General features: G+C 43.2%; 1 protein-coding gene across 3 annotated transcripts in view; it reads left to right on the top strand.

The window, feature by feature from the left end:
- The window catches only part of LOC109861128 (transcription activator MSS11), a 131,717-nt gene that overhangs the window by 55,211 nt on the left and 62,089 nt on the right, over positions 1–14,417 (top strand). For 2 of the 3 annotated variants that reach the window (XM_020440648.1, XM_020440646.1), the window contains exon 1: positions 3,310–3,501. The exons of the other annotated variant lie outside the window; for it this stretch is intronic. In XM_020440648.1, the coding sequence (XP_020296237.1) occupies positions 3,313–3,501 (189 nt within the window). In that variant the 5' untranslated portion in view covers positions 3,310–3,312. Of the gene's footprint in view, positions 1–3,309; positions 3,502–14,417 lie in introns of those variants that run through there. 3 annotated transcript variants of the gene reach the window in all.

The following is a 14,417-nucleotide window of genomic DNA, read 5'->3' as shown; positions in this document are numbered from 1 at the left end:
GAGAGAGAGAGAGAGAGAGAGAGAGAGAGAGAGAGAGAGAGAGAGAGAGAGAGAGAGTGAAGGTGGCACTGCGGAATACGATACCGGGAGAAACGAAGCAAAATAAGCCCGCGACGAAGGCGACGCGATATTCAAGCACCCGCGAGCCTCTTTCAAGATGTCAATTTATTCTTACTGCCCTTTTTTTCGCGGCGATATTGCGCCATCAAATTTTTCCCCGGGAAATCTCGCTCCCGCGATATTCGCACAATTTCGTTCACTTCATCATGAATGCGCACACGCGCAATCGCGCCTCGCGGTAGTACATAAGACGCGACATATTTATGACGCAAGCAACTTCGAAGTAGCTCGTTATGTTGATGAAAGACTAGTCGTCTAAGCAAAGTAGGGCAAGTGTCAGGGTCGGGGTGGAATCTCACGTTTTTTTTCTTAGTCAACATCTTCTTGTGGATCTTCTTGTGGAATTCTCATTCAATTTTTATGCACAGAGCGCACTTGTACGGATTTTATGTGTACACACACATAAGAACAAAGAAAAGATTCTCCAGACTAGCAAGAAATTAGTTATTGTATAAGCAAGAAAAAATTGGTTAAACCTATTGAGATTTTTGTGCCAACAACAAATTGTTTTGTTGACGAAACAAAAATTCAATAAAATTTTTTGTACTGAGCATATAATAGCGAAACTTTTTTCTCCGTGCACGCATTATATGTTACGTTCAGATACATCCAGACGTTACGTGTGTATTAAAAGTAATATTTCTATTTTTAACCATCAATACTCATACGTTGCTTTCCATCTTCGTAATAGCAGTCGCTCCTAAAATTGCTGATTTATCTTTTGTGTACCCTCCGCGGTATTAGCCCATCCGCACATTAGCCTCCTAATCTTCCAATCACCCGCCTCGAAAGGGCCTCGTGCGGTGAATTTAGCAGCGAGCGGCAAAGCATCGCTGATCAATAAAGGAGGCGAGCGATGGTTGTGAGGCTTAATCTCGCGGCCGGCTTTGTGATTGATTCGAACATATTTCCAGCTTACGCGCCAGAGCATGATCGATCTCTCTCAAAATCCCATCCGAGGTAGTCGCAATTCGATCACGTTTGCTTTTTTACGATTACATACAAGCTCTCGAGTAATCGCGCGAGCAGTGAAAATAAATTATTTCTATTATGTTACTTTTTTTGTTTTGTTTTCGTTAAACGGAACGTCTTTCCACGGTTGGTGGCTTTGGGGAAAATCGAATTATGTTGTCTCTCAATGTTTAATAATATTCACGCAACACAATCAAACGCGGAAAATTCGAAACAATTTCCCTGCTCTTATAAACACCGCTTTTTCTTCCCGGAATATTTGTCCATGCTCGAAAGGGCGAATTCGAATCTCGCGCAATATGTCGCATAATTCGGCCATTCCTCATACCACCTCCGGTGCGTTCGAAGGGAACGAGCTTCTCCAACACGTGTAGACACGCGTGTATCGGCTGTGGATAGTCTCATAACCACGCGGGGAAACACAAAGCTCCCTCTCTCCCGCCCTTCCTCTTCTCCCGACACAATCCGGAAACAAAGTCACGAAACGTAAAATCGATTCAGAAGGTATCAGAATCTTATCGTTTGACAGGGGAGCGTGCTTTTCTGGGATTGACGGGTGCTTTTCCGCGAAGTTGCCACATGTCATGTGTACGTTACGTAAACGTCACACGCTTCGAGACAAGCGGGAGAAAGAAATCTTGAAATTTATTTTCTTACACCGGGCGAGTTAGATATACAAACGAAATTTAATACCGTACATACACTTTCGCGGATTCTTTTTCGCGAAATAAGAAAGAGAAGACCGCGCGGAAGAAATTCTCTTCCGTGCCGTTGAGTTTAGAAGCCGGGCCGACGACACAGAACTTTTCGCAAGAGAAAATTAGGCGTGTTCGCACGCCGCCGTTTTACACGGATTCCTCGAAAACTGACGAGTGCTCGACCCGTTTTTTTTCTCTCGGCCCGACAATTTCGCGCCTCAACAAAAGGGACTTTTGTATTCACGAGTATGATAATGTTCCACCTCTACGTACGAGATTTTCTCTCGCATCTGCAGCCGGTGTCGCGCGCTCGTCACGAGAAGAGGGATATGTATATAATCGCGCGAGAGAGCACAGCCAAGAGGAAATACGATGGCCCGAATGCTTCGGTAACGCGCGCCGCACCGGCAGGTAAGCCGGTGGAATATCCGAGAATAATTTTACATATTTCAGCGCCCGCCGCTCACCGATGCGACAAAGAAGCTTACCCGCGTTGTCTATACGCCGCGCGGAACATCGCGCGGTGTATACAATGCAAAAACGAGCTTTTATCGTTGCGTTTTGCTTTGAAAAGATTTACACGGTCGTATATTCGACTCGATATCAGTTGTCTCTTTCTCGTTATCTACCTGTGTCTCTCGTTACAGTCTGATAAGCAGCACTTGACATGTGTTGTTTTCGTTCCGACTGCACGTCTGCTCTCGACGCAGGAGTCGGTTAACAAATCGAATTGCAAGCCTTTTTCGTATGTTTCTTTATTTTTTTAAAATCCGTCATAGTGCAATATAGTGGTGAGAATGTTGGTACACAAAGTAGCCAGCTTTGATCAGTGATGCAAAACAAATGTGAGAGAAGAATATTTTAGATCAAGAAAACGAAAGGAACAGAAATCTGAAGAATGGAGTTTTACGATCAATATACGATTATACTGGAGATGTACGTGCAAATATATTTTTATATTGTCTTGATGATCGAATTAGTATGATAACTACACGAGATGCGAGAAGTCCGATTTGACTTCTGGTCAAGGTGTCTTTTTCGCAATGAGTTTTTTAAACTTTATAGAGAAGAGATAAAATGAGTAATTTATATGTTATTAATATGCAAATTAAACATCTTAGATGCATTTTCTGTGCGTCAATTTACATGTTTAAAAATATATATTTGCACGTATAATACATTCAGCATTTTGACTTGTATATTATGATCATGAAACTATCTACTGGTTGAACACTATCACGAATTTTTGTTAGAAATCTACAAGTTTTGTCAACAAGTATTATTTACCAAAAAATTTGTTTTTTATAAAGTAAAAAAAAGCTTCTCTACTTACGTATCAAGCTTGCCGCCACATTTCGAAACCGAGGTTGAAGCTTCGGGTCGGCAGAGAGCGTCGTTGGCAGTAGCGCGAAGTTGGGGGTTGCAATCGATTGCGATATATCGCAAGCAACCCCGGCGCGCCGGGAGGGTTGATTACGCGTGCGCCCCGGTATCCTTGTGCGGATTGGCCGGCGATGATGTCATGCGGTGCTCCCCTAAGTCTCTGATATCATCTGCGGGATTTTCTGCAGTCCACACCGACCACTCGAGCGGCGTAGCCGCGTCATCGGCGATATTGCACTTGTGCTTGTCATTCACGTCGTGTCGTCCGGTCTGCGCCGGTTGCCGGAGCCCTGAATCCGAGTCCCGCAGCTGCCGCCCACCGGCTAAGGTGAGTCCATTTCTAGTCCCTGTTCTACGATGCTCGTGCTTCCGTACTTCTGGACCGTGCTGACTGCGCGGCAACGACAACGACGACGACGACGACGACGACGTCTCGTCGCACGTACACACGCTGACCTGTCTCTGTGTAAACACACGTTCGCCTTCTGCATCTGATCTGCGTCCTGTCAGCCGCCGAGTTCATTAAACTCTCTGGAATAAACGCGAAGTCCGAGTTTTAAGCTCTGTGATGTTTTTAGCGATTTTACTCTAAAATTTTGCGAGATTTCTTTGTTATTCGTAAAAAAAAAAAACAACATAAAAAAATTGCCGGTTCTTCTGAGAGATTCAGAAAATCTGTTTCGAGATGCGCATCAGAGTAGCGGTCTTGCGGCGAGAGCTACGTTTGTGAACACGTGGGTGGGAATCGAATGACGCAGTTTCATTGAAACAAACTTTTTTTTTTTATTTTCGCCGCGCACTTTGTTATCAATCAATAATAAGTGTTTTTAAGCATACAGATTTTTTAAGCATAAAAGTAAAACTGTTTCGAATATTTTCTTCTCTTTGTTTGATAATATCAAGAAAAACCTTAGTTCTCGTTTAATTGACAAACGCAATTGTGTGATTTGATCTTCAAGACACTGTCTGTTTTTTTTTTTTTTATCTTAAAAAAATCACTTGATAAATCTGACAATTTTATAAGTTTTATAAAAATAACGCGACAGCACTGTGGTAACTACTTACAAATTGAGTAACAATATTTCATCCCCCATTTCTGTCAATCGCGGATTAACACTGATCGCGTACGCGTGAATTTGCGCAGTTCGTCAACGTGCGTCGACACAAAGCCGGGCAATTTTTATTTTTCGAAAACATTGTCAACAACCGGTAAAACAGCGTGCGCGAATGAACGTTGGAGCGCGAGCCGGATCTCTCAAGGGGATAATTGCATCGCCTCCCCATGTCAAGCGCGGAGAGGAAACTACGTCAGGTCGCTGGCCGCGTTTTCTCCGCATCGTCAATGGCATATATGAGTTTGTGCGAATATATAGGACACAACGAATCCGAGAGAGTTGAACTTTTCGCCATAACGCTCGTCGTTTTCGAGCAACTTTAAAGCCTGCAGATTCCACTGTCGACAACTGCAAACTGCTTCCTTTATAGTCCATGGCGTATATAAGTACATATCTGTGATACGTCGGACGAATTGCCGGTATTCCACTCGCGAGGACGCTTCAAAGAGAAATGTTGTGATCTCTTTCCTCTCTCTCTCTCTCTCTCTCTCTCTCTCTCTCGCACTCTCTTTCTCTTTTTTTCCGTTCACAATATGCTCCGATATCGAACATCGCTTTATAAAATTGTCATCTCTCTATATATATCTGGTACACGTAACACAAATAGAATCAATCTCAGATAGCAATGAATCGATATATAGCGAAACGTAACGTTCTCCCGGTGGAACTGTTGCAGTTTAATTTTTGTCATCACCGAAATAAAATTTATATTGTAATAACACACAGATCTGCAACGATGCGACGCGGTAGAATTTCCGTTTATTTCCACCGGAATAAAATGCATATTGTTATAACCGAGATTTCCGACAACGCCGCCGGATGTGACATGTCGTTTCAGAGATTTTTTTTTTTTTTTGTACGTGCACACACGCGTGGCGTGAGCGTTATATTTGTCACGAATTACAATTACAAATAGCTGTAGCAAAATGTTATCATATATTTTTGGACGACAGCGCAATGTTGAAAAATATTAGAATATCACGCGGATGCGCGCTGACTGTGTTTCAGAAACATTGCGCGTAACTCCGCTCCGGAGAGACACATATGTGAGTTACCCTCGGAAACCAAGCGCGTGTGTACGCGAGAGCTTGTTGAGTGGACCGATTGTGTTGAACAAAACTTTCTGTATTCAGAACGAGTTGCTCAGTACTCTCGACATGTTCCATTTCGCAAAAGCATCGAATCTCTAACCCCCTGTTGGGGCGATAACGTCGATACTTGTGTTTCGCGGACCGCAATCTACGTTGTCTGAAATGTGTCACATTTTTTTTTTGAAAAAAACTGCGATCTTGTTTTCCGATTAGGATATTAGGTCGCCGGAGCGGCGACGCTGTGTGGTGTATTTTCTGCAAAATTTTCACGTAAGTCTGTCAGATCAAGTTGTTTCGTGCTCGACATTTATTATCTTTAAGCAGTTGAGACGTTTGCGTGAATAATTTGATTATTACGCGCATCGACCGCGCACAGATAACGCGGACGCGGTGACACGAGTTTGTTTCCAGCAAAACTAGTTTCACGGAACGATATAGCGTTGTTATATATATATATATTTCTTTTGCAACGTATCAATAAGGTATCAACTGCGGACTTCCGTGACAAACGCGATTTTCCAACTTGTTTTCGAGCAAAGTTGTTTTGCCCAAGTGTGTCTGTGTGTATCTTCGCGCGACTTTTCAAAGAAACTTGGGCGACAAAGTGCTATTCTAACGCAATATTGAAAGTGGAATTTCCGTGTTAGCGATTTTTTTACATTATGTAGATTTCTCGTTTAGAGAGAACCGGATGGAGCTGGTAAAAGTAAATTGCGAAAGTCTCTCTTTGTAAATCGGCAAAAAAAAGTTTAGTTTTATACGCAAACTCGGAGTGTCCAGTGCACAGATTTTAATCGCTCGGACATAACTTGGAGTTAGCGACATTAGAACGAAAAATATAAAATACGCTGAAATGTTTTTTTTTTTTTTTTTGGACACCGTTATTAAGCGCCACAATGTGTGCATCGCGCGCAACGTTAATTTCGATATTAAAGTATCGTTCGCGGTTCGACGATTTAAAAGCTAACATAAAATAATCGAATCGTGTGCTGGCGCTGCCAAATAGTTGCAAAATATAAAATATCTACAACATTCTCAAAATGTCACATATTTTCTTTTTATCGTTTTTTTTTTTTTTTTTTATTATAGAATATAGGAATCGATTTATGCTAACGAAGAGATAACAATGGAAATAAAATAGTTCTGATTAATGAATTTGTGAGAGAGAAAACAGATGGCAAAAATGAACATATAGAGTTTAATGGAGAATGTTTAATTCGGAATATTTGTATATAATTTATATTTATGGAACTCATGTATAAATTGTACAAATATAAATTATCGTTACACAAATATATTTGTACTAGTGGCCAATTCGAGGCAATAACCAGATCTTCGGGTCAGTAAACTTTTTTATTTTTGTAGTTTTTAACCAACGTTTCGATCCTTAGTTTCGGTCGTCTTTAGTGTACTACATATGACAATATACAAGTATATTAAACAGAATTAACGCAAGGGGTTAATAACGCATAACCCTAATTACAAGGTTTTTGAAAACTTACAGAAAGGTTCGTAGGTGTAGGAAGAACTCAGTCTATCAGTCGTTTATTGCCGTCAACCATACGCGAAACAAAATCTCAATGACTCGAAAAACACACCGAAAAACATTCTCCGATGTTTACGCATAATGTTGAGACGTCGATAGGGTCGAATGTTTTTCGAAGTAGTAACGTTGTAAAGGATATAGCTCAGTCTGTCGGTGGCCGTCGCGCTAGTTAGTGATTCGGTGTGTTTTTCGAATCATCGAGATTTTGTTTCGCGTCTGGTTGACGGCAATGAGCGACTGATGGACTGAGTTTTTCCTACGAACCTTCCTGTAAGTTTTCAAAACCCTTGTAATTACATGGGGTTATGCGTTATTAACTCCTTGCGTTATTTCTGTTTAATATACTTGTATATTGTCATATATATAGTACACTGAAAAAGACCCAAACTAAGGGTCGAAACGTTTGTTAAAAAAGGTGACAGACCACTTATAAATTTTCGAAGAACGCGATTAATATCAGCTACCTCTGCAATTTCGTTCTCCGGGAAAATGGTTGGCACACTTGACCAAAGAAATTGCCGTTTCGAAGGACATTCGGGTGATCCTGAAATACCCCCCGTGTCACAACTTCCCGTGTTACGCATCGATGGCGAAGGCTTGCGCCATGGGAATAGCGTGACAGTCCTTCGCCTAGCCTAGTACCGGCGACATATTTATAGCGATGTGCGTGGGTGCTCGGGAAGGAGACAGAAGCGACGCGTAGGAAAAAATATACGTTCTTCTCCACGCACACACGCGCGCGCGCGCAATGTGTGTTACCCCGTCGGCTACTCTCTCATCCCTTAGCGCGCCGAAAAAGCGCCCTTGCACTTCGGGAATGCCACTCTCTCTCCTCATCGCGATTCTCGTCGTTTCAACGATCGTGCCCTCTTTTTGTGCGCGCGTTTTGCGGCTTGCTGACAGCCAGTCCCTCTCTTCTAAATTTTGTTCGCGGCCGAGTCGTTTGAGCGTTCGAGCGTTAAAAAATCCGCGTTGTGCTTCTCTCGAAAAAACCGCGCAATGCTTTTCCCGTTTCATTACGCTATTGTCCGTACTCGGTGAACGAACCTGAAGGGGTTCTCTTATATACATATACATATATATACATATATATATATATATATATATATATGTATATATATATATTTTGCACGCAGGGAGCGTGATATGTGAGTTCTGACGCGATGAATGACTCATTCTATTCAACAGTGTTCGGCACAGCAAGTGGTATAAAGCGTTATTTTTGCCGACGTCAGTGGTACGAGAAGTGGATTCGACATATAAGCACGAAAAGAATACAGATCTGTATTTTATCACGACGAAAGAGACGCGATATTCGACGCGACACGGAAAGATATTTGCTTTTACTCGAGAAACTTTCGTCTTTCGAGGTTTTCGCGCATCGTCACTTCCGTACTTTGTGCTGATCATCGTCGAACGCGTGGATTTTACAAGGGCGAGAAATAATTGAGTCATTAGGTCGGTAAATGAGAAACGAAGTGCGGGAGGATCTTAAGCGGTATCTCCTCAATATAACGACCGATTTGACGAAGCAGGAGGACGGAGGAAAGGAAAGACGAGCAGAGTGAGATTGCTATGGGCGAAGGGAGAAAGAGAGAGAGAGAGAGAGAAGATCGAAACGCGATGTGGATGAACCGTGTTAGCCAATTAGAAACGCAAACATCGGAGCGGCGGCACGGGTAAGAAATTCCTCTTCTTTGTGCCGTTGTCTGACGTTCCGGTTATCAACGTCATCCTTAACTTTCCCGTTTTACTCCTCCGTGACTCTCTTCTGTCCTTCTCCGGGCGCAATCCCCGCAGTGCGGAAAGTCGCTCGAGTAACTCGGAAGATTCGTCAAATCTTCATATATATATATAACGCGAGCAGCTCGAGTTGGCGCGACTCCAAAGCTCGCTTCGCAACTCTCTCGCTTGTTTCTTTTTTAGCTTCTGAGCAGCAAAACGAATGATAAAACGATCGAATGTGTTCATTAATCGAACTCATCGTAATGCAAAGACTCTCGTTTCTTCATCGCGCGATCGCGGAATGATTTCCGCTCTGAATATTCTCAAAGTGCTTTCGATATTCTTTCAACGCCAACGCGCGTGTTTATTTTATATACGATAATTAAACGACTTTTTGTTTACGAAAAAAAGAAAAAGAGAAATCAACCGAGTCTTTGCAAAAGGTCTGTAATACAGTTTAATTTAATCGACGGAAAGCGCGCACGAAAGCTCCCGAGGCGATTTGTGTGTGTACGTACGTACGTATGCAAACTCGGTTTGTATCGCAGCTATTAATAGTTGCACAAACTACCGGTTTTCTGCTTCATTTGCACAAGGAGAATATTGACTGCTGACAGAAAACGTAACACCCCCACGCAGACTTGCTTAATTGCGAGCGTCGGTTGAATCAGCTGGCCGCGCTATTTCAGTCGCCGCGATAACAACCACGCGTGTGATGTCACCTCTATTGATTTTGGTGGTAGACGGCGAGTGAGCGAGCGGCGCGCAATAAAAGCGCGTGAGTCATTGCGTTCCCGGTTGCAGTTGCACGGAGGAAGGGGATTTCTCTCTTCTCGCGCGCGCGATCGCGCAGCCTTACCGGGCGCAGATCCAGAGATGGATGTGCTCGCAGGACACATCCTTAACGTACCGTGTAATTCGGTTCTTCCTCGCGTCGACGAGCCGCGGAATCGATCATTCGAAATCGCTTCGTTCGTGCGCGAGTTTCTCTTTTTTTTATTTTTTTATTTTTTTATACTCAACTTCAACGTTCCGATTTATTTGAGAGATATATGTACACGTTGCCGTATGTTACGTCGAAACAGAGAGCGCCGTTATTTTTATTAGTCCGGCGGCATTAATTATCGATGTTGCGCGGCGTTTTATTCGCCGTGCATTAACTCGCGCGTTCTCTCTTGTCATTATTATTTTAATATCACGTATTTACGAGATGATATGATAATATCTTTTATTACTCATTTATATTAATTTAATTCTTGATTATCGCTTTTACTGTCGATTGATTTTGTTTTATTATAGGAAAACTTTTTTGAATTTTCATCGTTGATTCAAATCCTTGAAAAAAGTTTCGGGCGTTCCGTTATGAAATATTCGTTATTGCCAATCCGAAGACCTTCCGGACGGACATCTCGCGAATCAAATAAAGCCCGCCCGTAGTGGTAGTTTTATCTTTTATGTATTTCGGGCAACGAGAGACGAAACCATCTGTTTCTCTTACGACACTAGTAATATATCACGAGTATAGGCGTTCGAGCAAACTTTGACATGACACGAATCGATAACATGCCCGGAGTCAGTGGCTGTCATTTAATATCGTGTCGTTGCAACCGCGCGTTGCTGCATCCGAGGAGGACGTAACGTCGTTCCCGGGAGCGACACGGCTTCTTTGCATCCGTTTCGCCTTTGCTTTGCGGATCACATTAAATCGTGAAAGCGACCGAGGCATCGTGTGAACCTCAAAAGCCCCGCGTCAAGGGAATTATCGCAAAGACGACGACGGGCGAGGGAGTAGGGCGCGACGGATAGAGCGCGGGGGTTGGGAAAGGGGTTGAGGTCTTGCGTGGAGCAAGAAAGTCGGCGGCAGATGCGGGCGATCTCCGTATGAGGGGTGGTAAGCGAAAGTTGCACTTATAAATCGCTTAATCGCTGTTTTTCACGGATCAGAAACTCTAGAAAAACTTTTCCACCGTCCTCCCTCTCCCCCTATACGCTTTCGTCGCTCAGAGCGGGCTCTTGGCAACGTTCGCGTTGAGAATGCTTGATGCACGTGAAAAAGCAACACGCGCTTTTGGGCGACGTTTGCGTCGCGCGTTTTCCCCATTACGCTTGAGAAATTGTGGCACGCGTTCTTCCACCTGGTTGTTCTTCAGAAAGGAGTAAAGAAGTTTAGGGGATGTTTCCCGCAACATTCTCTGTACGAAAAAGATAACACGAGGTTGCGAAACACACCTGAGCGTTGCTCTTTGGTATTACAATAGACATTTGAAATAATGTTTAAAATGTTTTAAAATATATTTAAAATTTATATATATACATTTACATTTAATATTTTTTTATATTTAATATTTTTGCAATATTGGAGTTTCTGGGGGATAATTATAAAGATTAGACGAGCGAAAACTTTTGCAAGATGCAAGATATATTCGGTTCACTTAATTCGAATAAATGTCATTTCTACAAAAATCGCTAAAAGGTAGATTCTGGAAAGAAAGTTTATATTTAAAACTGTTGCAATTAAAAATCTCAAACGAAAAATTTATCAGAGAGAGAGTTTACTGACTCTGTCAGTCCTCAAACATATGGTTTAGCGATTTTAAATGTTAATGTCTTTTGAATGATAACGTTTTTAACTCTTTCGTTAAAGTAAAATTATATTTCTCGTAAATATTGCAACGGTTTTTATAAAATTTGTTAAATTGCAATATTTTTACTAAATAATTTACTATAAGTTGTTAAGTTGTTCATTATAAGTTGTTTATTATATAATGTAAGCATTAGTTCTCACAATATATATTTGATTTTATCATTTTAAACGCATCCCCTAGAGACATTTAGCAAACACCATGTCGAAATCGTACAACAACCGCAACAGCTGTTTCTGAAGAAAGCACTCGTGAAGTCTGCTTGCTTTCAGACGGTGCGTGTGCACCTGTCATCGCATTTTTCCCAACAAGATTCTGCCAATCGTGATAGCACACCCTCGACTCGTGCAAACCACATATCATCAACAGCGCTCGAAGGGTAGCGCGAGATTCCGTAAACGATCACTCAATGACGATTGCGTCGGTGTACGTATCCACTACTCTCACATGACGCGAGCACGAGGCGCATTTTGATTATCTAATTAAATTATAAACACGCGACGATACGCAAACTGACGTCGTACACGCGGAGTTAGCTCAAAGCTTTCGCATCGTCATTCGATACTCTTTGAAACATATCGCACGTTTTATACCGCACATGCCGATACCGCAAGGGTGTCGTCTTTCCATTTTCTTTCATCTTTTCTATGCTCAAAGAAAAACTCAGACAGACACATACGTGCGAGCGCGACATCTGTCAATACGTATCATCATCCAATGCGCGATCACGACCCTCGTTTGTGATTATATGTGTCGGATTCACGTTCAGGTCCGATGAACATTTCACACGTGCGCGCACACACATTCGTACGCGCGCTTATCCAACGTCGACGACCGACGAAGATTAAAGCGATCACAGGCATCGATTGCGTCTGCGATTAATGCCCGCGTCTGTCTCCGTCCGCCTCGCCTTTTTGTTTATCCTCGCGGAATGTGCGATTCCGCATTATCGATGTGCCCCGACGTGCATCCGTCCCCGTCGTCGTCACTCGACCCCTTTTTTCTGTTTTTCATCATTACGCGGACTCGTCGAGTGAATGTTACCTTTATCTTGATGCCACTGCAAAAGTGGTTTTTTGTTTTACGTGTCACTGTGTTCCCAATAATTCAACAGATCTTTTTTATTTTCGAAACTTTTTTCGGTGAACTGGCTTTCGATTCGCTGCGATTTCGATCGACATGCGCGTGTGTAACTGCTGACGAAGAAGGAGCATTAATAATCCGCGAGATAGCAGAAAGAAAAACGATTCACATTGCGATCACAGGATTTGCTCGTTTTTTCTCGATAAAAACTGTCATCCAGGCCATATCCGCGAGTTACGATGCATTTAAATGCGTCAGGAGATAATTTAACGACCCTCTCGTTACTGAACGAAGCTTTTATCGCCAATTCGCACAATAAATCCGAAATTTTCTCTTTAACGCACGCGTTGTACTTGAAATTAATTAGCTTGCTCCGCTAATTATTGTGCTTCCGTGTATTTTTTATTTTTCGCGCAATTCAATTTTAATATATATTCGAAATTAAAGAAGCGCGCGTAATAGCGAAATAATATGTCGCGAATCGGTATCGCGGTGTTCTTTTTTTTTGTTTTCCGCGTGTGGCATCCATCACGCGTAAACCTGACGTACCTACTCCGTTATCAATCTTGTCTAATGTCGCGCTCTCTCGCCCCTCACCTGATTATCATACCGTTGTGCCCGAGCATCGCAATGAAGCGAAACCTTGAATAACGCCCAGGTATTTGTTTCTACTGGAAGAAGAAAATCGACAGAGCGCCCCTGCATTTACCTTTCACCTCACGTTTCATTCGTAAGTCTTTCTCTCTCGGTCTTTTTTTTTTTTTTCCTCGTCCCGCCCTTTCTTCTATTCCGGTATTGTCAAGAGTGGGCGATTAAAGGTGAAAAAGAAAGGACACTATTCATTTCCCTTGAACGAGTGTCCGACGACGTAAAACCAGAAGTAACCGAATAAAAAAGACGTGGCTGCGTAATGTTCGCGCAGTTGGTTTGCACCCCCGTTAAAACGTGATGTATCGCAACGGCGGGATTCTTTCGATGGGACATCGTGCAGCACGCGTGCTCGTAATGGAGATTAGGGAGCGGAGCACGTAACGCAAAACGAAAGTGACGTGCGTCTCTCCTCCGACCCTCTTCTTCTATCCGCAACTCCCGTTCGCAGTCCCATTCTAATTAAGCAGCATCATAAACACACCAAACCCCGATGAACGCGCATATGCTCGGCTCGCTCGCGCGCTATCTCTTTTCCCGTCGTTTCCCTCCCGATTCGACTCCGGTCATGCATACGCGAAGTGACTGGTATGTCCCAGGAGCTGTTTTCCAATTGGCTAGTGTCCATAATTGAAGCCGGGGGATTCAGAGAGCTGCCTTAAACGATCGTAAAGCCGACGGAACGACGAGAGATGGCCCCGGCTAGATCAATGGCACGTGAGGGGAAGATTGCCGAGAGAGCCGGTGGTGGCGTACCGCGTTCGACGCGGAATCGAGACAATAGATTTAAGGCGTACCCGGGAAAACCCCACGGATCTCTGCTCGCACGCGCGACGTGGCGGTCAATTGCTTGCGAGCGACGTCGTAGCCGTCGGTCGTGAAATCGTTCCCCGTCCACAATCCTCTTCTCCTTCTCACGGTTGGCCTCATCTACTCCGAGTGTATTCTGAGGATTTAGCGAAGCTCCCACCGAAGTGTTTGCCCCTCTGCCCGGCTCGGCAGGGCAAATTTGCTCAAGGGAACTCGCTGATTATCCGTCGAGAGGGTAAAAAGACGCCGAGAGAGAGAGAGAGAGAGAGAGAGAGAAGCGAGCCAAGACGCTTATAAATTGCTGATTAAGAGCGGCCGCTCTTCTTGTTAATCGAAACTCCGTGTCGGTCGCGGTTCAATTGTAAACTGCACGCCTCGCGATATATCGTTTTGTCTTCGTCTCGACACACTTGGAACTGTTAAATAAGTAAAATTGACGAAACCTTTTTGTGTAATTCATTTTACGACTGCAATAGATTTGCAGTTAAACACACTTACGTAAGTTTTTCTCGGTTCTCAAAATGTCGGGCCGAAGTACGCACTTGTGTGTTTTTTTTTTTTATTTGAATACTATTTATCAGCGT

Source organism: Pseudomyrmex gracilis, unplaced genomic scaffold, assembly GCF_002006095.1.
Source record: "Pseudomyrmex gracilis isolate BER0280 unplaced genomic scaffold, ASM200609v1 scaffold_8, whole genome shotgun sequence".
NCBI lineage: Eukaryota > Metazoa > Arthropoda > Insecta > Hymenoptera > Formicidae > Pseudomyrmex > Pseudomyrmex gracilis.
Note: the sequence above shows the minus strand (reverse complement) of the source record. Positions and strands in the feature narration are given on the sequence as shown.